General features: G+C 37.4%; 1 protein-coding gene across 2 annotated transcripts in view; it reads right to left on the bottom strand.

Annotated features, from left to right (window-relative positions):
- Positions 1–18271, bottom strand: part of dis3 (DIS3 exosome endoribonuclease and 3'-5' exoribonuclease) — a 123052-nt gene extending 104781 nt beyond the window's left edge. For both annotated transcript variants that reach the window (XM_057332867.1, XM_057332868.1), the window contains exon 1: positions 17958–18271. In XM_057332867.1, coding sequence (XP_057188850.1) covers positions 17958–18176 — 219 coding nt within the window. In that variant the 5' untranslated portion in view covers positions 18177–18271. The remainder of the gene's footprint in view (positions 1–17957) is intronic.
- Positions 18272–23903: the final 5632 nt, after the last annotated feature.

The following is a 23903-nucleotide window of genomic DNA, read 5'->3' as shown; positions in this document are numbered from 1 at the left end:
ATGAGCCTGAATAATAGCACAACGGCAACAGCATGCACAACAACTACAAAAGCCTCATTCATTTGCAGAGGTGCACGAGCGACAAGAGGTTTGATACAGGCTCATTTCAGTTAAAAAACATTATAACATTTATATTTATTTCTCTTAATAAGATATTGTGTCACTTACCCAATGTAATAGTTGCTTTTCTGAAATAAAACATGAATAAACCTCCGGCCTCGGCCGACAAATGTGATCTCTGGAGGACGCTTGCAGCTTTCGAAGATGCAGCTACTTTGTCCAAGTTTCTAAAATTACATTCTAAAATGCTGTTACGATTGAGGTTTGACGTTTTAAGACCGCATTTCCCTTTGTTTTGGTCTATTTTTCTTTCAACCTGTTTCTTTTATTAACTCCGGTAATAATAAAGGTGTTCATAGTGCATTTAATCTTTTGTGCTTTATTTTGAATGTTGTACTATGGCAGCTATACGTTCACGGAAATAAAGTAACAAAAACCAAAGATAGTACATTTTCTAAAGAAACTGTGAGTGATGCTTTCGTGGCAAACCGAGGAACTCGGCACTAGGGTGATGACACTAAGTACTAATGAATCTAACCAACCCCCATTACCCTAAGATGTTCTGATACAGAGATACAGGTCTTGCTAAATGGTTGCTAGGCTAATGTGTTTGGTTGCTATGGGCGTCGCTTAGCATATGCCAACTGATGATGCTTCAACCCACAAGTGAAACAAACCAACCCCCATCTCTCTATGATGTTCTGATGAAGAGATGTAGGTGTTGTTAAACAGTTGCTAAGTTAAGATGTTTTGTTGCTATGGGCGTGGCTTCGTGGCTTAATGAACTTCCTGGGCCACTGATTGGTTGCCTGAGTAATACGTGCCCACCCCCTCGTCTCTACGACACTGTACTGCAAAGATATCCATATGAACTTTTGATAATGGTAGTCTATGGGATCGGTTGCTAGTGCTGCACGATTAATCATATCGCATGTGCCGGTATCAAATTTCCATGCTGCGATTAATTGATTAAGGTTTCGTCGCGGTAAGCGGTATTATCGCAGTATTCAATTCTATGAGAAATGCAGGTTGAAAATATAAACCAACTTCAGTGTTTTCCTCTTGATATCAACTTTATTTTAAATAATAAAGAGAACCTCAAACATTTAAATACAAATAAATATAAATAAAACTGTCACGGAACGAGAGGACAGAACCCAAATGCAGGCAGGTGAAGGGTTTAAACAAAGAAGACTTTAATAAACAGAAACAAAACACCCACGATGGGGAAAACTCACAGAAACTAAAACAAGAATCAAAACTAAAAACTTTCCCACAAGGGGACAAAACAAAACAAGGTCCTTTGAATAATAAATAATAAGTCCACAGGAACAAGGAATCCGGAACACGAAGGCAAGGTAAGGTGAGGTGAGGTGAGGTACAAGGAACACGCATACAATAACACAATGAACCGACAAGGACTGGGAATAAAGACAGGACTTATAAAGGGGAAACACTGACGAGGGAAAACTACACAGGGACGGTGAAGGACAGGTGACAAGACTTAACACTAATGGAAACTGGCGGGAAGATGATGGGACAGGTGAGAGGGATGAAACACTAACGGAGAAACAAGGGGGCGGAGCTAAACGAAAGACAGGAGGACACGCGGCGAAATGTCAAAACAAACCACCACGTGTCTCCACACAAGACGAAACACACACACAAGACATGGTACTGTCACGACCCTGTCCACAAGACACGATAACTCCGAATAGGAAGGACAGGACCCTGACAAAAACAACACACAGTAATGATGTATAAAGTGAGTTTATTCAAACAGAATAAAGTGCAAACTGCAAAAGAACAACTTTTGTTAACTGCTTTTAAATATACTTATGTCTGTACAACGCTAGTACTACAATTCATATTATTATTATTATTATTGTTTGAATAACAAGCCAAGCCAGAGTGTTAACTATTATAGCAAGCTAAATATTTATAAACAGCAAATTCACTCGCACTTTGTGACAGTGTATGACTTTATTGCGTTCCATCAACGTATAATTAAAATAATTATTCTGCCACACTGTCAAATTTCATTACTCGGCTTACTTTTAACCCAAAATATTTCCAAACCTCAGACTTCACCCTTTTAGAATGGGGATAAATCGTCGGCAGCGTTCCTCCTTCCGCCATGCTTCCTCTCCGTGTGGTACTGTTTACATCAGAGTGCACATCTTTTTCTCAGCAGCGCACACACACACACATGCGTAGGCATCTCCACATGGGGAATGGGATTGTTTAGATCAGAGTGCGCATTCCTACGCAGCATGCACGCATTGTACTTTTATCCGGTTGATGAAAAATAAACAAATACGCGTTCTAAAAATCAAAATGCTGATCTATATATTTTCGCGGTATTTGAAAGTGCCCGCGATAACAACATCGCGCGAATCCATCACCGCGGTTAATCGCATTACCGAATATCGCACATGTCTAATCGCAATCGCGATGTCAGCCTATGCGATTACATGACGGCAAAAATTGCGATTATATTAAAGAAACAAGTGCATTCGTGGACGTGACAATACATCCATTCGAAGTGATGTATGCCCATTTTCTATGCGAGAAAAAAAACGAGTTGTCTTGTGTGGCGGTGGCGCGTGTGCTTGGTCACGTGACTTGCGGGGCGCCGTGTGGAGACGGGAGAAAATGGATACGGAGCAGGCCGACACTGAACTAGTGCCCAGAAAAAATGCTACCTCTGTTATTTGGCAATATTTTGGCTTCAGGATATCAGACACTGAGCAGAGAGAGGTACTGTGCAGAATTTGCAAAACTAAAGTTGCTACATCTCGTGGCAACACGACAAATTTATATCAGCACCCTCACTGCTTATCGTGGTGATGAGATTTATAGCAGATTATCATCACTAAATGGCTGGTTGTCTGAGTGGTGCCTGCAGAATTATATAGTTTTTATAAATAACTGGAAGAGTTTTGAGGGCAGACCTGACCTGTTGAAAGAGATGGTCTCCATCCCTCCTGGGCTGGGGCTTCCATCCTGTCTAGAAATATGGCAAAAAGTCTTAATAATGCTAATGCTAAACTTGACTCGCTGGGGCCCAGGTCAGGGAGCAGACAGATGGCTTAACCAACTGTCTGCTTGCCTGTCTCACGTCGCAGAATACACAAAATGTACAACATGTAGTAATCCGATTCTCCCAAACATCACAAAATAGAGCCTGTGTCTGTCCCCCGGATTAGCAAACATAAAATAATGCGTAAACCTCTTGAAAGTAATTTAATAAACGTTAAACAAACTAAACATGAACAAAATACAGATCATCAACTGTTACGACTTGGATTGTTAAATATTAGATCTCTCTCTAATAAAGCACTTTTTGTTAAGATATGATAACAGATCATAAAATAGACATGCTCTGTTTGACAGAAACATGGCTAAAACCAGATGATTATATTACTTTAAATGAATCTGTCCCCCAAGATTATTATTATAAACATGAGCCTCGTCTAAAAGGCAGAGGGGGAGGTGTCGCAGCACTTTACAATAACTCTTTTAGCATTTCCCAGAAGTCAACTGTAAATATAATTCTTTTGAAGTCATGGTTCTTCATGTTTCAACACCTAATACTAAGGATAAAACACTTTTAAAATGTATTCTAGCTATTGTATATAGGCCTCCAGGGCACCACACAGATTTTATTAAAGAATTTGGTGGGTTCTTATCAGAACTAGTACTGGCCGCAGATAGACTCCTTGTCGTTGGTGACTTTAACATCCACGTAGATAACGTTACAGATGCCTTAGGAACTGGCTTTCAAAGACACTCTTAACTCCATGGGCATTAGTCAACATGTGTCAGGACCCACTCACCTTCGTAATCATACTTTAGATTTAATACTGTCTTACGGTATAAATGTGGACGACGTTAAAATCCTTCAGCAGAGTGAAGACATTTCGGATCATTATCTGGTATTATGTTTGCTTCACTGGCCTACGGCTGCAAATAAAACTCATTGTTACAAATATGGTAGAACAATAACTTCAACTACCAAAGATGCGTTTCTCGATAATCTGCCCGAATTGTCTCAAATCGCTACCATGAGAAATAACGTTGAAGATCTTGACATTACCACTGAAAATTTTAATTCCACCTTCTCGGTAACGCTAGACACAGTTGCTCCTCTACGTTTAAAGAGATATCAAAAATGGCAGCCCCATGTATGATGTACTTGTTGCATCAAAGAGTGCAGAACAGTACTCTACTCTCAGCCAGTCTTGTCTCATTGTTCCAAGGTTACCACAGCGAGCAGGATGCAGTTCATGGCCTGACCTGATGGTAGAGCGGAGAATGGGAAGCGGCGACCTGACAAGAGCTGAGATGATAGAGCTGGATAAAGAAGGACGCGGTCACCTGACACGTCTTCATGGCCTGACCTAGGGCTGTGCGATTTGGGGAAAATATCTAATTGCGATATTTTTGACAGACATTGCGATTGCGATTTGATTTGCGATTTTAACTTTTCTAATTCAAGCTTCAATTCAATATTGTTGTGTGGAGCACAGTATGGGTATAGTTACCCTGAAAGAAACCAACAAAAATAAAAACATTTAATTGTTTCCATTAAAACCATTACAAAATTATTTTTTGTAGTGTGCTTTGGGCATTATTCAAATAGGGCTTACTGTTGTTCAATTGGTTCCCAACTTCCAGATTACATCACACCAATAGAATCCAAATACCAGTGTACACTATTATAGTTTCCATTAAAACAAATACAACTCCCATTGTAACCCTTAAATCCATAACATTTTCTATTGTGTTAGTGAATTATTAAAATAGTTCATAGGTTACATAGGCTGATTTATTATTGTTTAAGTATGTGGGATCTTTTAAAACCATTAGAAAATGTGCTGAATTTTAATTTCATCCAAGTGAAATTAGCAAAACAGTTAGATAGAATTTACATTTGTTTGAAACGCGGAGCTAGGCGTGAGTTTACAAAGGGTGCGCGCGTGCGTCAAGCCTCGTCCATATTGCCAGATGCCCGTGTGGAGCCGGACTCAAGTACTATTAACGTCATTACGAAACAGGCTGTGTGTGCGGTCAAGTTTAAACGGCTCGTCCGCGAGACGCACAACGCGGGGAAGAGTCCCGCGAGTATGACACAGGCTGTGTGCGGTCTTCTGAATTGGACGGTTCTTTAGTATTTATTTGCCTAATATGATCGATCTGACTCTGCAGATGCCATAATAACACACACTGTCTCTCTCCTGCCTTCTTTGTTTGTTTTTTTAATGAAGGACGTTTACGCAGTTGGCTAGGGCAGTGCTGATAGGCATAACGGAGGTGCGCTCACTCAGTTGGTTAGCAAGAATGCCACTCAAAGCGGGCTTGGAACAGACGCGTTTCTATTTTTCACATCGCTTCCACATCGCAGCCTCTTGCGATTAGCAAATCACAACATCTCACATCGCGATTGCGATTCGATTTCGATTAATCGTTCAGCCCTAGCCTGACCTGATGGTAGAGCGGAGAATGGGAAGCGGCGACCTGACAAGAGCTGAGATGATAGAGCTGGATAAAGAAGGACGCGGTCACCTGACACGTCTTCACCACAAAATTTCAAATGCTATTAGATTACTAATGATAATCTTAAACTATAATTTACCTTATTAGTAAGTTTATTTATTTTATTTAGCCTTGTTGTGCAAGCTCTCTGGAGCTTGTGCAGAGGCAGCAGCTTTTGCCAGAGGGGAACTGGAATCCCCTGGTTGGGCCTGGGTTCTCCTGAGGTTTTTTTTCTCGATTAGAGTTTTGGGTTCCTCGCCACCGTTTGCATACTGTTTTTGCACTATTGCCTGACCGGGGGGGCTGCTTTAGAATTTTAAAGTTTTACTTAATTAATATTGCATATAGGAATTTATAGTCTGTTATATTTGACCTGTGCTTCTCTCTCCTTTATCTTAAATGTGTGCTCTCACTGAGCGTGTGTGTGTGCGTGCGTGCGTGCGTGTCTGTGTGTGTGTGCGTACTTGTCTGTGTACGTGTGCGTGTGCGTCCGTGTGTGTGTGTCTATGTCCATGTGTGTTAGTACGTGTGCATATTGTGTGTGTGGAGTGTCTTGTATGTGGGTATGTCTGTCTTCTGTGTTTTCAACTTTTTCTTGTTTTTGCAGGTACAACTTTAATTGTTTTGCTTATAGTCAATATGTCTTCTGTACAGCTGCTTTGTAACAATGAAAATTGTAAAAAGCGCTATATAAATAAAGTTGAGTTGAGTTGAAACAACACAGAGAAAAGTATGATGAATGCATTACGGTAAAAGCCAAGAGTAGTAAAGAGACCGAACAAAACAAAGCACAACCTGCTAGCAGAACAAAACAACACATAATTACAGATGTGTTTGCGAGTGTCACGCCATATGACAAGACATCGCAAAGATATAAAGAAATCACTGACTCCATCACGCACTGCTTGGCAAAAGACATGATGCCCATATACACCGTTAGCAAAGAGGGATTTCAGAAGATGATTCGCACATTGGACGAGATACCAGCTGCCCTCGCGAAACTATTTCTCTCAAGTTGCAATACCTGAGCTTTACAATAAGTGCCGTAGCGAGGTTCAACTAGAAATGGCGCTTAATCACTGGATTAGGTTCCAGTGCTTTGGGCATAGACTTCATCTGGCCATCGGTAAGTTAAATTAATTTCTTATTTTCATATTTGATGCTACTGTATGTTCGAGAGGACAGCGATTAGCGTCGATTTAAGAATAAATCTAAATATACAGTATAGAAATAGGAGTGTCAAAGTTAACTAGAAATGGCCCATTTAATTTATTTTTATTTTTCATGATTATTAGCAAGACACATAACTCTTAAAAATGATTGTGTAACGGATACATCTGCCGCAGCTATGCCAATTACTGCACTTTTTATTTTATTTCCTTTCATCTTTCGTTAGATTGAGATTGGTGACTTGATATGAATATTAATAACTGTGTTTGTTATAATTTTGTGTTACTGTTTTATGCATTAGTATGGAACTGAGCATGTTGTCAGAGTGTGAAACTGTGAATATTAAATGTTTTGCAAATGTCACTTTAGTAAGTTTGTCTTTTTCACAAATTCTTCTCATTCACAGAAAATAAGCTGAAAGATAATGCACAATGCATTAGCAGGGCTACTGGGATATGTAGAAAGATTGTGGGCCACTTCTCCCATAGCTGGAAGAAAAGAGTGGCCTTGAAGGAAGCCCAAAGAGAACTCAACCTCCCAGAGCATGCCATGGTGACAGACTGCTCAACGCGATGGGGTTCCACTCAGAAGATGATAGCTAGAGTCCTGGAGCAGCAAAATGCCTTGTCCAAGGTTCTCTCTGCAGACCGCAAAGTGCGACACCTACTGCCCACATGGCAGGTCCTGGAGGTCCTGGAATCTGTGAACAAGGCACTCAGCCCACTCCAGGACTTCACGGATGCCCTGTCAGGTGAACGATATTTAAGCATATCTTGTGTGAAACCTACTCTGCATCTTCTGAACACCTCAGTGCTAGCTGAAGAGGAAGAGGACACTAACCTGACCAAATCACTGAAATCAAAAATTCTGGCCTACCTCAACAAGAAATATGAAGACAGTGACACACAGGACCTGCTAAACATGTCCTCGTTCCTAGACCCAAGGTTTCGAACACAATACATCGCTGCAGAGGAGACCCAGACCTTAAAGGAACGAGTAATCTCGGAGTTGATAGTGAGTGAAATCACATTGTTAACCGGTAAGAATTCCATGTAACAGATTTATAACATGCGTTTTTTTTATTTCAGGACATTCACCAGCAGCAGCCTGTAGCCCAAAGTACTGCAGCGATGGAGGATAGCCTGGAACTGGATGTAGAAAGTCCTCCTGCTGCTAAATCCAGGAAAAAAAACCTGGCCAGTTTCTTCAAGAAAACCACAAGCACAACATCAACAGCATCATTTGATCCCATGGTGCTGTTTAGAGAAGCAGTAGCTGCTGAACTTTATGCTTACATTTACATGCCATGTGTTGTAGACCATGAAGAAGATCCACTGAAATGGTGGAAGAGTTACAAAATAAACTTCCCTAGGCTATGCAAACTAGCACAGAAATATCTGTGCATACAAGCAACAAGCTCTGCATCAGAGAGAGCTTTTAGCACTAGTGGTAATGTTGTATTGAATCATCGCTCCTGTCTGAAACCAGACAAGGTAGATATGCTTGTTTTTTTGGCAAAGAACCTATCAAGTACTAAATAGAATGTTTTAGAAAGAGGATTTGAATGTACAACCAGTTGGTCATTTAAAGTAACAACAAAGATTATAGAGGTTTAAGTTTTGAACCACACTTTTATATCCAGTTTCTTTTTCAAAAGAGTTTATACAAGTATGTGTTACATCCTGCTTAAATGTCCGTTTGTTGGGATTATTTTCCTAAAAATGTGTATATCTGTATTTATGTTCTATTTGTTTTATTTACCTGTACTGTTGAGAAAATATATTTTTAAGTTAATTTAATTTAGTAATGCAAAGATGTTACTGTTATTTAATTTGATAACATTTTATTTTAATTTGAAAACTGTGCATTTCTAGTTGTTGTTGCTAGTTTGTACTGTATATCTCAGTTGAGAAATACAAATTTCAGCATTTTCAGTTATCTGTGTGTGCATTTTCCTTGATAACAACCAAGTTGACTCATTACACCCAGTTTATCGTATCGCAATCGCACATCGCAATTTTTACCTCAATAATCACAATGTGACATTTTCCTCAAATCGTGCAGCCCTAGTTGCTAGGTTGCTGTAAATGGTTGCTATGGGCATGGCTTAATATCTTCATAATGATCATGTGACACTGATTGGTTGTCTGAGTCAAATGAGCCCACCCCCTTGTTTGTACTGCTAAGATATTCAACGCGGGACGTTTTACGCCTTATATGGGCATGCTTCCTGTGATTGGGAAATTTTGGGAGGCTCTTACACCCCAGGGGTACAACTTACACCCCATTGTGAGTGGTGTTCTTACAGAGCCTGATAGCCTCTTCAAATCGTGTATTATTATCATGTTTCTATGATATCCTCACTAGGAGCTACGACCCATCAAAGTTGGGCGCAACGTTAAGTCAATGGGATTTTTCGGGTTTTTATTCGCCCCCCTATCGCCCCCCTCTCCCCCGATCACTTCCAAAAGTCATCACACACCATTCCTCAATGGGCCGCTCGATTTGATGTATTCATTCATGGGTTGAATGCGAAAAAATAACGCGTGAATATATAGGTATCTAGGTTTTGAATGGGAGTCTATGGGCCCCATTATAGGTATACGGAAATTTTGGGAGGCTCTCACACCCCAGTGGTGCAACTTACACCCCATTGTGATTTATATTCTTATAGAGCCTGATAACTTCTTCAAATCATGTATTATCCATTTTTTTCTTCGATCTCGGAGCTCGGAGCTATGACCCGTCAAAGTTGGGCGCAATGTTAAGTCAATGGGATTTTTCGGGTGGTTTTTCACCCCCCTATCGCACCCCCCACCCGATCGCTTATAAAAGTCATAACACAACATTCCCGAATAGGCCCGTCGATGTGATGTGATGTATTCATTCAGGGGTCTACGTCAAAAGCTGCGGGACAAGTAGCGTGCCAAACTTTTGGCGGAACAAGAATAATTATAAGTATGTATGTTCGAATAACAATAGTTATGCTTTTTCAAAGCATCACTAATAACAATAGTTATGCTTTTTCAAAGTATCACTAAATATACTTTATCAGTTATTATACAGTTATTTTAGGCACTCGTTAAATAAAAAATGACTAAAAATATCGTCTGTAATGTCACAGAATGTCGGACTAAAACATAACTGCTCTTTTTCAGCTTACCACTTAAACTGACATTTATTCAAGAAGTTTATTATAAACTGAAAACAATTAGGCTTACTAGACACATTTTATGTCAGAGCGGTATCTGAGCGGGATTTGGTTTACCGGTGAACGTGAGCGTAATGTGAGCAGAGCGTTTGTTTGGTCCGTGAGCGACTGAGCGAAGCGCACAGTCATTGAGCGAAATATTGAGACAGACACACACCGCTCCGCTTAGCTCACATGCTCTGGTGTGAGTGGAGCGTGGCCGCGTGCGCGTCCTCCTCTTGCGTGTTCGCATGCACTCTCTTCCGATGAGCTCCATGTGTGTGCGCGAGCCCTCAGCCTCTCGTATTTAACTGTCACTTGCATTTAAAATCAAAGAAGCGTTCGTAATAAAGCAACACATTGTCGAGAAAGGGCAAACAGCATATAGCCGCTCTTTAATGTAGATGTACTGTATTGAGATTTTGTCCGATGATGTTGCGTTTATAAATCAGGATTTTAGCAGCAGTTAAAGTGACTGTTGGTGGCATCCCATTGTAAAATACAGTATAATGTGACGGACAAGAGAGTAGAAGAAAAACAGCTAAGTGCTAACACTAAAACGACGCGATGACATCACAAATATGCTAATTAGTTTGTGACGTCACCAGCGCCACAAGTCTGTCAAAATCCTATGGGAAACACTGTATCTGCTCACCTTACCTTACGAAAATGAACCATGGTTTTACTACAATTAAAAAAACATGGTTAGACTAATAAAACCATCGTTAAAGGAGTCATATGACACTGCTAAAACGAATATTATCATTTGTTTGAGAGCCCGTGTCACGTGATTCATGGAGCCTTCAGATAGTTCCAGGAAGTTATGTTTTCTCTTTAAATGCTTTATTTCTTTCATTTTTTTATTCATTAAATGGCTTTCGTCTTTAAATGGGTTAGAAGTTTACCTCAGTTGGTCTGTTTAGTCGCAGCTCCCAGTGTTAATTTTGACAGCAAATTTTGATTTAGTTTTAGTCATAGTCTTTTGACGAAAATGCAATGTAGTTTTAGTCACATTTTAGTCAACCCCATCATTTTAGTTTTAGTCTAGTTTTAGTCGACGAAATATGAAAAACATTTTAGTCTAATAAATATACATTATATTTAGTCTACTAAAATCTAAATGGTTTAAATCATTTACTTGGTGTAATTAAATGTTCCATACAAAGATTCAACTGTTTTGACATAATTTACTTCACCTTAGAATAAAATTAAACCAGGTCATTACCTTTATTTTTCAGAAAAGTTCAGTAACTAGATATGCATTGTTGGAACGCAGAGTATTAGACCATGAACGACATGTTCCAGTTCATTCTGTCCCATTTGACTCAATTGACTCGTTAAGTTGGGCGTGTTCATTCAACCAATGGAACGCTCTGACAGGGCTCACACTCAAAGGCTATTGGCTCATGGCATGCTTCTTTGAAGTAAGCGCTGCACTGTCTCTGCTTGAGACAGCTCTGAATGAGAATAGCTTTCAAAAAGACATATTATATAAATTGTATTACATTTCTTTAGTCATGCAAACATGTTACATACTTGGTTGGAATGTACAGTTTGACTCACTTCATCACTTCTATAATCAGTAGAGGACAGCGCTGGTTTCTTTTGGCTGACTCTATGTTGCATTTCACGTTATGCAGCAGCTCGTGTTAAGTTAACATAGGCATATAAAAACACTTGAGCTTGCCTTCGTAATGTGTTTCGGGGTGACTCGCCTGCAGTCGCGCTTCAAGTTTGCGGCGTTTTACCGGCGATCGTGAAGGAAAATAAGACGCTTTGTAACCCGCGTGGAGACACAGAATACATGTGTGTGCTTCCCCTTCTCCCAGAGACTTCTCTCTACCGCTTATATGAGATCAGCAGCACGTGCGCGCAAACTGATGTCCGCCAGGTGGGACAAGAATATTTTCGTCTCGTTTTTATTAGTTGACGAAAATGTCAGTATTTTTATTACAGTTTTCGTTATAATGCATTCATTTTTATTTAGTTATCGTCTCGTTTTCGTCAGTGAAAACATGTCGTTAACGAATACTTTTCGTCATAGTTTTCGTTAACGAAATTAACACTGCCAGCTCCATGCGTTACTAGTAACTTCCGGGAACTATTGAAACTGTGAAAAAACTGTTCCATTGGAGTCAACAGAGAAGACGCGACTCTCTCTCTCAATGGCTCTGATCGCTCTGAAAAGCAAGGTGTGCTATGATTGGTTAGTTAACCAGTGCGTAGTGATTGGTCGAATACTGCAAGCATGTGACGGAAATGTAATGCCTCTTACCATATTTGGAACATCAGGTTCCAAAGCAATCGCACTGACAGGTACACCCACCTTACTTGCGTTTACATTTGGGCGGTCTTAGTCAAGTCATACCACGAAATGACGTACATTTGTGGGGGTGTGGTTACACAAGGCGTGTCAGGCAGGCCTGGGTGAGCATTCGCTTTTAGGCCGCATTTACACTGCAGTTCTTGATGCTCAATTCCGTTTTTGTGACTATATCCGATTTTTTTGACAACCCGCTTACATCTTTTAAAAGTGACACATATCCGATATCTGCATTTACACTGTACATGGCGAAACAACCCGAGGTAGACGTACTGACCAAGAAAAAGTAAAAACATCATTCGCCACCACTGCTTATTTAATAGCCTTTTCATACAGAGATCTCGGAAAATAAAAGCATAATGTGTCCCAGGATATGTCCCCCAGTGCACCTTCACACATAAAGACACTTGATAATGTACTGTAATGTAATGTCTTGTGCAGATTTTTTAATCGTGAATGGCTGTCAAGAGGTGACGGAATTTCCCTTGCTGTGTTTTTAGGTGCACTGTTAAAAAAAATGTAATTTTACAGGTAATGGTCTGTATTATTTTACAGAATTTTTCCTTTTTTCCATTAAAAAGTTAATGCCTGTTATTTTACGGATTTTTGCTGTACTAATAATACTAATTAAATTACGGTTAATTTCTTGTCATTTTAAATTACAGAAATATTATGTTTTTTTTAAAGCAATTTATAGTATTTTTACAGTTCCCGAAATGTAATGAAGTAACAATTTACGGATTTTCTCTGTAAAAAAATATGTAAAATTGCAACTGCTTTGTCATTAAATGCAGTTGAAGGTCATTACCAGGTCAACTGGTAATTCTACAGACACCAATGTAATTTATTTTGACATTTATTTTTGTTCTCACCTAAACAACATACAACTTTGCATTTTGACAACTTAAATATAGTAAACTGTAGTAAAACAACTTTTGTAGATCCTTTTACGTTTTTTGAAACTTTGCCTAACATATTAAATATTAAAATAAAGTATTTACGTGTGCAACGGTTATCAATTCACTATAGTGAATTCAACATACAGTATTTTAACAATTCGTAATAATTTCTGTAATATATTACAGTACAGCAGTATTTTTTATTTAAACAACAATATTGTAATTAATCTGCATTCAAATTTATAACTCTCCTTTTGGGCATATGTATTTTAGTTGCGTAAGACTCCCATCATCCAATCAGTGGCTGCAAATTTAAATTTGGCGCACTTGCGTCGTAACGGCTGTGAGTGGCGATACTAGTGCGATCAGCAGAGCCAGAGCGGGAGTTTTCAAACTCCAGTGGATTACTATGGTAGCCAGGCAGGCACCGCGGGAAACATCCCTGAGAACAGCCGTGAGCAGTAGCGTGCGAGTGACAGTGAAGAAATTTCTTCCGCTCCGAGGTAAATATATGACATGTAGGCTACATTTAAAGCGCCAATGCTTTTGAAACTGTGAGGAAAACAACGCGCCTTTAGCGCCTGCTCCACTATACTCGTCGTCACCATGTCAGTCAGAGCAACCGACCACCGGATGAGGCAAGCGTTTTATAACACATTTAAACGATTATTTTATTATTTCATGTCGTGTGCTGCACTTTTTGTCTTAAAGCTAATTGTTAGCACTCTTCTGATAAACCTGGAGGCCTAACGTTACTGTAATGTTAGCTATGGTTAGCTAAGGAGTAACGTTAACGTTAGCACATATAATAGAGTAATTAGTGTTCTCAAGATAAGTTTGTTTTCAGAGACGTTTTTATGAACGTTTTTGGTTATAGAAATGTGTTTCCGATCCAGATAGATGATTATTACACCTGTAGGTAAAGTTACACTGCAAAAAATGACATTCTTGCTAAGTGACAACAAATCTCACCCCATTGGCAGATTTTTTTGCCTGTTTTTACCATAAACGTACTTAATTCTTATATAATTTTACACAAAACAAGACTAAGGCCCGGTTTCATTATGCCTTAGTTAAATTAGGCTATTTAAGTTGCTTTTATTAAAATGCAATAGAAAAAACATTACTGATGTGCATCTTAAAACAAAACAATGGCACTGATATATTTAAACATTTTCAGTTAAGACCGCTCAAAATTCATTTTAGTCTGGGACTAGTCTTAAACCTTGTCTGTGAAACCGGGCCTAAATACCTTAGGTCACTGATATAACATTAGAGTATTGCTATGAAATTAAAACAAAATGTATAGGGAAAACATTAGATAATTTTTACCTACACTGCAAAAAGTGCCATTCTTACTAAGCAGCAGTTTTGTCTTGTTTTTATTAAAAATATCTAAAACTTCTTAAATCGATATACAATTACTGACCTAAGGAAAAGTGAAAATCTTAATTTTCTTGTTGATGTTTTGTATGTCTATCTGTGGAACTTGTGCTTTGTATGTGTAAATGTTAATACAAAATTTATTTTTAATATTTTATTTTCAGGTTCTGGGGATCTAATGCTTGTGATAATCTACAGCAGATGACCATGACAATCCAGGTATGGAAACAATTGGACTGTTTATAATCTAAAATCTACCTTGTACGTGTGAATGTAATACAACTTATTTTAAATATTTTATTTTCAGGTTCTGTGAACTACTGCTTTTGCTAATCTACCGCAAATGACCATGACAATCCAGGTATGGAAAAAACTGGACTGTTTATTATCTAAAATCTACTTTGTACGTGTGAACTTAATACAATTTATTTAAATACTTTCAGGTTCTGTGGATCGACTGCTTGTTCTAATCTACCACAGGTGACCATAACAATCCAGGTATGGAAAAGATTGGACTGTTTATAATCTAAAATCTACATTGCCAAAAACGGACAAGTAATTTGATTCCATAGGATTGCTTTGACAGTGGCAATAAATTAAATTTGATCTACACTGTATCATTTTCCTATAATATCCATTATTAATAATTTGTGTTGTCCTTGTGGGTCCACTGTGACTGTGCAAGTGCAAAAGTAACTCTTGGGAGGTTTTGCTATAAGAAAGTAAACTGAATATAGTGTATAATGTACATAGAGATTTGCAGTCAGTCTAAGTATTTTGCTGCGACCGTTGATATTTGAAAAAATAGGTTTACCTGATGCCATCTAAGATGTATGTTTTACTTTCATTTTTGCATTTCCCCAGAATGTCTATTTCTGTTTCATTGAAGGTACAAAATAAAGTACTGTTTTTTAATATTGCGTATTTATTTTACATGTAAAGAATTTAACAGGAAATTATTGTAGGCCTGTGACCTGAGTTTCATTATAGATTCAATTAACTGCTAATTACTTTTAATTAACAGTATTGTAGGTTTTAAATGTAGCTACTTTTGGTGTATTTTAATAATATATATCTTTAATTAACTGATAAATGTACAGACATTTGGTTTTTAATAGTAGTTTCTTAGTTATTATACATTTAAAATGTTTGTTTTTTTAAAGTAAATTCCTTTGTAGATTGACAGAGAAGTTTAATAAAATTACTTAAAAATTCCTAAATTTACAGAGATTACCCTGAAAAGAAGTTGCTTTTTAATGTATTTTGATATAATTTATCTGTTTTTACACAGTTTAATGAGCAATTATCAACACTGCTATACTGTAATTTAACCAATTTTGACCGTAAAATTGGCTCTGTATTTTTACAGTTTATTTCCCGTAATTTTACAGGAAATGTCTGGAAACTCTGCTGCCAGACTTTTTACCGTTTTTTTTACATTTTTTTTAACAGTGTGGCTCAATAGCACGGTTTGCTTTTATTGCCACTTCCTTTTATATTTAGCCAAATAGGGCTAAATAAGCTATATTGTTTGGGTTATTATTATGTAGCATATATTGTTTTTTAATTTTACTTACATACCTTTTACTTATATATTTATTGGTAAATGCAGAACAATGACAATAAGAACGAAAAGAATGAAAGGTTCTGAGAGAAGGATTAAGCTCAGCCAGTTTACGAAGTTACATATGAACTGTCAAATGAAATTTTACAGAGCCTCAATACAAATTATAACGAACGCAGTGGAGTCTTAAAGTAAAAATGAGCTGTAATAGTTGTGTATGAGTCTCTTGATTGTCCTCAATGTAAAAAGAGGAATCTCAACATCATACAGTTACTGCTGGACATGAGTAAAATATCCAGAAATGCTGAAAAAGCAAAGATTGTGGAGGACCTGGGTGATTGTTTTGAAGATCAGTGGAGAGTCTAATGACTCATGACAAACAAGAAACTCTTAAACAACTATGACTAAACATAAAAACTGTCATTGATTGTTTAGGTCAGTGTTTCCCAACCCTGGTCCTCGGGGCACACCTTCCAGAATGTTTTAGATCTCTCCCTATATAAAACACCTGATTCAACTCATCAATCAGGTGTTTCTTACAGGGAGAGAACTAAAACATTCGGGAAGGTGTGCCCCGAGGACCAGGGTTGGGAAACACTGGTTTAGGTAACATCATACAGTATTAAGAATCGGGGCGTGTAAACTTTTGCCCTGGGCTATTTTTAGAAATTCTGTTGTTATTCTTTAGTGTGAGCTATATGTTAACATTTCTTTAGTAAAATAACTTGCTCAGGGCAGGACTAAATTAAAAATAAACCTTAATTTTCAAAAATCCTCTTATTTTTCCAAAAGTTTCAGCTTTTTCCAGATTCTGCAAGGGGTGTGTAAACTTTTGAGCACAACTGTACATGCATTCATGCATGATTAAGCTAAATAGAGCCTACCAATAGTTTTTTTTAGTTTTTGAATAATTGACAAACTCTTAGCTCTTGTTTCCTGGCAATTGTATAACAATTTCCGGGATCATCGCTCTGTTTGAAAGGAATTAATGATGTACAACTCACAATGACGGGTGAATATCCGATCCGTCTGGCAACTGCACGTATCCGATTCATATCAGATTTATTTCCACATATGATTGAGGCCTGAAACCGATCTGAAACTATCAGAATCCATGTGCTTTTTTTCCTGCTTACACGGTCATGGGTCATATCCGATCTGTGCCACATTGGAGGAGAAACTGGAATTGGGTCACTTGATACATGCGGTGTAAATGCGGCATTAGATAGAATGCATCTTTTGTTCCTATACTTTAATTTTTGCAATTTGACGTCTCTAATACATGCATGGGCAACTTATAACACACCAAAGACACAGAAAAACACGTATTTGCGCCATTATTATACATATGTTATTGATATAATATTCAGCTATCCACATTCCCCTGCATAACTTGTATATAAGACAGTATAATTTGTATATAGCACATCTGTACACATACAATATACTGCCTTATTGTCCTTTTGTCTAATATTGTCCTTTTTGTCAAATGTGTATTGTCTCTGACATTTATTTTGTTACCTGTGCCTTGTCACTTTTTTAACCTGTATGTGCACTGGAAGCTTCTGTCACCAAGACAAATTCCTTGTGTGTCCAAGCACACTTGGCAATAAAGCTCTTTCTGATTCCGATATAACCATGGTTTTCAAATACCATAGTTAAACAATGCAGTGTAACCGTGGTTTTGCCAATAGTAATCAATACACCAAAAACCATAGTTACTACACACACACAGGCAAAAAAACGATCTGTTTTCGTAAGGGTGGGCCCCTAATTATGGATTGTTTTCTTGTGCTCTTGTGTCCGTTAAAAATACAGAAAATCACATACCTGATGTAAAACTACGTTGGTGTCTGGGAGTAAATAGTGAGGATAAACGCATAGGGTACTCTCTATGCATGCGTCCTCCTGCAGCACTGGGGCTTCATCTTTGCACTCTTTACAAACTTCACTTCCACACCAGATGTCATCACGTAGGTAATGTTCACGCACTATTTTCAACACACCACCAGAGCGTGTCTTCTTAACAAACGTTTTCGATTTCAACATGATCCAGATTCTCTACAGTACATATCTAATGTAATGAAATGAGAAGATTGTTGCCTCACCAAGACGCAGCACACAGTTAACGCACGTGCGTATTAGCAAGGCCAACTAAGTATTATTCCGGAGTTAAAACACTTGCAACAAAGGTTCAGTCTTTATGAGTACATAATATTCAACAATTCAGTAAAATGCAGAACAGTGTTTTAAGCTGTCTGAGTACCGAAAGGCTTTAAAAAGAATGTGCACATAAAATTACAAAGATGTTACATTTCTAAACGCTCCGAAAGGTTCTGGCTGGCCATTTGACATAGTCAAAGAGCCGTAGCTGCGTGCCATTTCACCGTAAGTGGACTGTGGAGTGGACTTCACAGGGTAGTCCGCCATCTCAAATTCAGTTCGAAGTGCACTGCGAAAGGCGTAGGGAACAAGGGAACATCGATCACAATTCTTTGTTGTCATACGCTGATCAATCTGCGCAGCGCCGCGTGAAGTCGACCACCCCAGCTAACAATTTTTGGTTACCGGAACGTTCGTTTTTGGTTCCCAGAACGTTACTTTTTAAGGTTCGTTTTTGGTTCTCCAGGAAAGTTTTCTTAACGGCAATAGAACGTTCGCGGAACGTTCCGGGAACCTAGAAATAATGTTCTGGGAAGGTTCCCAGTACGTTCCGGGAACCTAAAAATGACGTTCTGGGAAGGTTGCCGGAACGTTCTGGAAACATTGTACAACTTCTATTTATTCCCCATATATAAGCAGCATTAATACCACGAAAATTCATCATAATTAAATCTATATAAGGTCTACGTAAAAATAATCACATAATCCATGTTTTAATCCATTCTTTAATGTTAGACAAAAATATTTCTTAAAACAGAATCAGAATTTTTTTCACAAGTTATAGAAACGAGGTATATCACATTTATAATATAATATAATACACAATATAATATGATTAAAATCTAAATAAACAAAATAATTTAGTCAATACGTGCAAAAATACTGTACACCAAAAAAATAAGTCTATTTAACTATAGAACTACAAAAACGATCCTCGGATTAACTTGAACTCTTCGTCGGTGTGAACTCTGGAAATCTAATGTCTGCCGTCACCGTTATCTGCAAAAGTAACAAAGAAAAAGGCAAGGTAAGTTCTATGGACAAATTAGAATAAACAATTAGAAGAACAAATGAATGAAAAATGACTAAATGTAAATGTAAAATTTACTAGCAAGAATGTTTGTGCACGGTCGCATCAAATGGTTTGATTAAAAATATAGCCTAAATATTTCCTTTTAGCCTATGTAAAAAGCAGACATTAATTGCAGATTAAACGTGTTTTGTGTATTTCTGTGTATTTTCATTACTGAAAAAAACAAGCATATTGAATACAGTTCAAGTGCAGCGTCACGATATTAAGTGATGTTGATAAGGACTGATTTGACATTGGAGTTTAAAAATGTATGCAACAGATTTGGATTGTTTAATAAGCGGGGAAATCAAATACGTATATTAAAGTGCACAAAAAGTACAACATTATATATTACCTTTTTAAAGTATACTTTAAAATATCTAAAGAATATTTAAAGTATCGTTTGCATAAGCAAGTGTAAATGTTAATAACTCCACTTTTCTTCGAAACATGCCGTTTCGTTTTACACATCAACTGATTTAATAATTTAGAATAAGAATAACAGTTGTTAGTAATTAGTGTAGTTTTTAAACAGATTCTAATAATATTTATATTTACCACTAGATGTCGCTGTGGGATGGGGTATTATGGTGGTTCGGAACAAGGGTTTGTAGAACTTTAAATAAAACATAAATGCATTCCTTTCACTGGACAAAATATTTTTATATTTTAACCTGTAGTTAATACTTAACAATATCAAAGTATATTGTAAAAAGGTGTGATTACCATTTTAAATTCCTGTGTGGGGCAAATTTCAGGACTAATGCGATCAGGTCTTCCACATCAATCGCCTTCAACGTCTTGAAGTTCTTTTGTGTTGCCTCTAGAAATAGAATAAATAAATCACAGTTAATCTCCAAATAATTTCTGCATTGTAATGTGTAGACACAGTACTTCAGACATGTGTCATAGTGATAAATAATTTAAAAAAAACATTTGATTTTGAATAATTTTAATACCATGTGCTTTTAAAATGATTTCTTTTAAGAAAGTTATTTAGGTGATTTAAGTGTTCCAAGAAAACAGCACAGTTTTATCATTTATAGCAAATGTCCTAGCAAAACTGAGTCGAATTAAAATCAATTGTAGGCTAATACCAATAGATTTGGCACACACCAAGTCAAAACCAATACCTGTAAATATATGTATAACTTTTTATTTCTTTAATTGACTGACATTGAGACAGGCAGCTTTAAGATCTACTGTATGCAAGGATCTAATATAATGTTAGACATTAGATTTTTCACCAACAATTAATCTAAATGAATGTACACATAACAGATCAGAATTTAGGCACTATTTTAACGATCTATATGGTCTGCATGGCGCAGGCGCATTTCCGAATCCACTTTTGATGATATAGACGATGGAAAAACGGTCTACGCGCCAGGCGCATGGTCTCAAAGTTTTATCTCCCATTCCCTTTAAAAGCCAGTTGTGCTTGCACCAGTTTGCAAGAGCAAAGACTGAACGCTTCTCGAGAAAACGCATCTGCCCGTACGCGAGGTGAACGATGCAATTGACTATCCATTATGACATGTGGTCACTTTCATCTTTATTTACACAATAATAATCTTTTACAGTGTAATACTTTCCTTTTATTATTTGGCATGTTTGTTTGCTGCTGTGCATCACTGTGTGTGTAATAATATGCAGACTGCTAAATCTGCGCCATTGGGCTCTATTTTATCGATCACCACGCATAGTCTGAAGTCCATGGCGCAGGTGCATTTAGGGCGTGGTTAATCTTTTACAATGCAATCCTTTCATTTTTTATATTTGGCATGTTTGTATGCCATTTGTCATTGTCTTCTTACGAGAAAGATATTCTAAAGATAATATTTGAGAACAGTCGCAAAATGTACACAACTTGGGCTATATAAAATCAAATAATATGTGAATAACTCAATTTTGACAGAAATGCCAGACAGAACTTTATCATTCCAATGTGACGACTATCCGATAATTAAGTAATTGTAAACAAATTTCGACTGTTTAAATGCTATATATATTTACAGTACATTTATTTTACAGTGCATTTGGCAGACTTGTATGCTGTGATAATTAATTTGCACAGTATAACTATTTAAAATACTGAACAGTATAGTAGAATTGTTTACATTGCTCTGAAATCACAGTATCTTACATACTAGAATACTGTACATATTTAGAAGTCTGTCAAATTTCAAATTGTAAAGTGAATATCTTTAATGCTCAAATAGGCATGCCTAGTTTAAATTGCTGTATTTATTACCATCTTTGTCCTTTTGTCGCTGTTTTACAGCATTTTGTCCAACTGTGTGAACTCCTCTAATGTTTTGCAGGGTCTATCAAGAATATCCTCATCTGCCATGTTACTAGGAGCCAGAGCAGCCAATATTGTGCGTTGCATTGCAAGGATGTCCTGCATGGTTTTCAACCAGCTCCTGTAATTTCCGCAGGACTTTTGTGCGATAGTCTGTGGACAAATTATATTAGAAAATACTGTAGCTTTTAAAGTTGAGCTATTTTGCATTTGAAAATTTAAATTTGATTAGATGACTTTCTTTCAAATTCTGAAAGTACATGTTTGATTCATTTAACTATTAAATATACACATTTTCACCAAGGGAGGCTGGGGACATTTACATTTATTCATTTGGCAGATGCTTTGATCCAAACTGACTAATATTGAGAAAAAAACAACAAGAGATTCGTCCAAGTAAAGCAATATGAAGAAGTTTCAGATACAACATGCCAATGGACCCACCTGAGGGTCAGAGGTCCACTCCCTAACTATAATCTAATAAAATCCTGTGTGAAGCCGTATGGATGTTTGCCTCAAACAACTACTTAAGCTTACTTTTTGTGGCCTCCTCAGTTGGGTTTTGTGGCTCATTCAAGAGTAGATCTGATACTGTTGTGGAATGAAGACAAAATGTTATATGTGATACGATCTGTCAAAAGCAGGCCTAAGTTTCAAGCTACAATTGTGAATTAACAGGCATCAAAGTTTGATTTCAACATTTTATTTTACTCCGATTTCAATCTTTAATATGGCATTAAACCGTCAATATAAACGATATAAAGTTAATGTTTTCACAGAATGTTATTTATATTATGTAGAATTGTTTTATGTAAAAAACATCTAAAAAGACTTTAATGGGTTTTCACAGGCACATATATGTTTCTAATAATAATAGTAATAATTGTAACTCAATGAAAATGTGTTACACACCTTGGTGGAGAGGTGACACATTTGTCAGTGAGCACTCTAATGATTCATCTGCTTTAGGAAATATGTTATTTTAGAAAGAGCTGGTATATGGATAAACATTGAAAATATTGAAAGACGTCTTCTTATAGAATAAATCTGGTGATCTTGTCATTTGTTGTTGCTCTGTGGATGAGACAGAAAAATATATCACCCCAAATCTATTTTAAAAGATATCTTGCATTTTGATACACACAGTAAATGCACATATATACGTAAATATCTATATTTTGCTAACCTTTGTCTCGTGGGAATGTTTTGGGCAATGGCTGATCTGAAAGTAGACATAAAACAGACATTTAAAACACATCCAGTTGCTTTGGATTTTTAACACTTTTGAAAGACAAAACAGATAATTGAATAGATTATTGACGTGACTCATACAACAACTTACATTTGGGTGGAACAGGTTTTAATATTTTAGTTTTCTTAATTGGAATATCTCTGCTGTCATCTAAAGAACAAATGTGTATATATGACCAATTTTAGTTGATAGAATTATGAAAGACAGATATAAAAGAAATCACCATTAAACATAAAAAGCCTTACAAAGAGTCAAATGCTGAAGAATGTGATGTAATGTTCAGAGATTTAATCTTTTGTCTGGGTAAAATAGGGTAACAGTAGATCTGGGATAAGAGCGCAAGTGGGCGTTTCCGAATCCACTTTTGCTAAGGACGGGTAAAATGTTATCGCGACAGGCGCATGGTCTAAGGGTTTTCTCTATTTTCTTAAATAATTATGGATGTGTTTGGGGCAAAACGTGCAGTAAACCAATCAGAGGATCATCTCCCATTCCATAAGAGCCGGTTTTTGTTCGCGCCATAACGGATCCGCTATTTACACGGCGGAGTTTGCCAGAGCAAAGACCGCGCGCTTCTCCAGGGAGGAAACGCATCTGCTCGTGGACGAGGTTAAATAGCACGAGCAGACTATCTACAGGACAAGTCGGATTTTTTATCTTTATTTGCACAAAAATAATATTTTTTTTACAGTGTAGTCCATTTATGTTTAATACTTGGCATGTTTTTGTGCTGCTGCGCGTCCCTCTGTGTGTAATAAGCAGAATATACGAGCGATGTGCACCCGCCTATAGGCGCATATTACTAACGCGCTCTTTAAATAACCAAAAACATATTGCGCCATTGACTTTAGGCAAGGTTTGAGTTAGTCTGGCGCAGTCTATTTTCAGTTCCTCAAAATAGCAACCCGCAATAATGCACCTGAACACACCGCTTTTTTAGACCAACACGCCCACGGGCGCACAAATGGCGCAAATGCATTTTCT

Source organism: Triplophysa rosa, linkage group LG4, assembly GCF_024868665.1.
Source record: "Triplophysa rosa linkage group LG4, Trosa_1v2, whole genome shotgun sequence".
NCBI classification, from domain to species: domain Eukaryota; kingdom Metazoa; phylum Chordata; class Actinopteri; order Cypriniformes; family Nemacheilidae; genus Triplophysa; species Triplophysa rosa.
The sequence above is the reverse complement of the archived record's forward strand: the minus strand, read 5'-3'. Positions and strand labels throughout refer to the sequence as shown.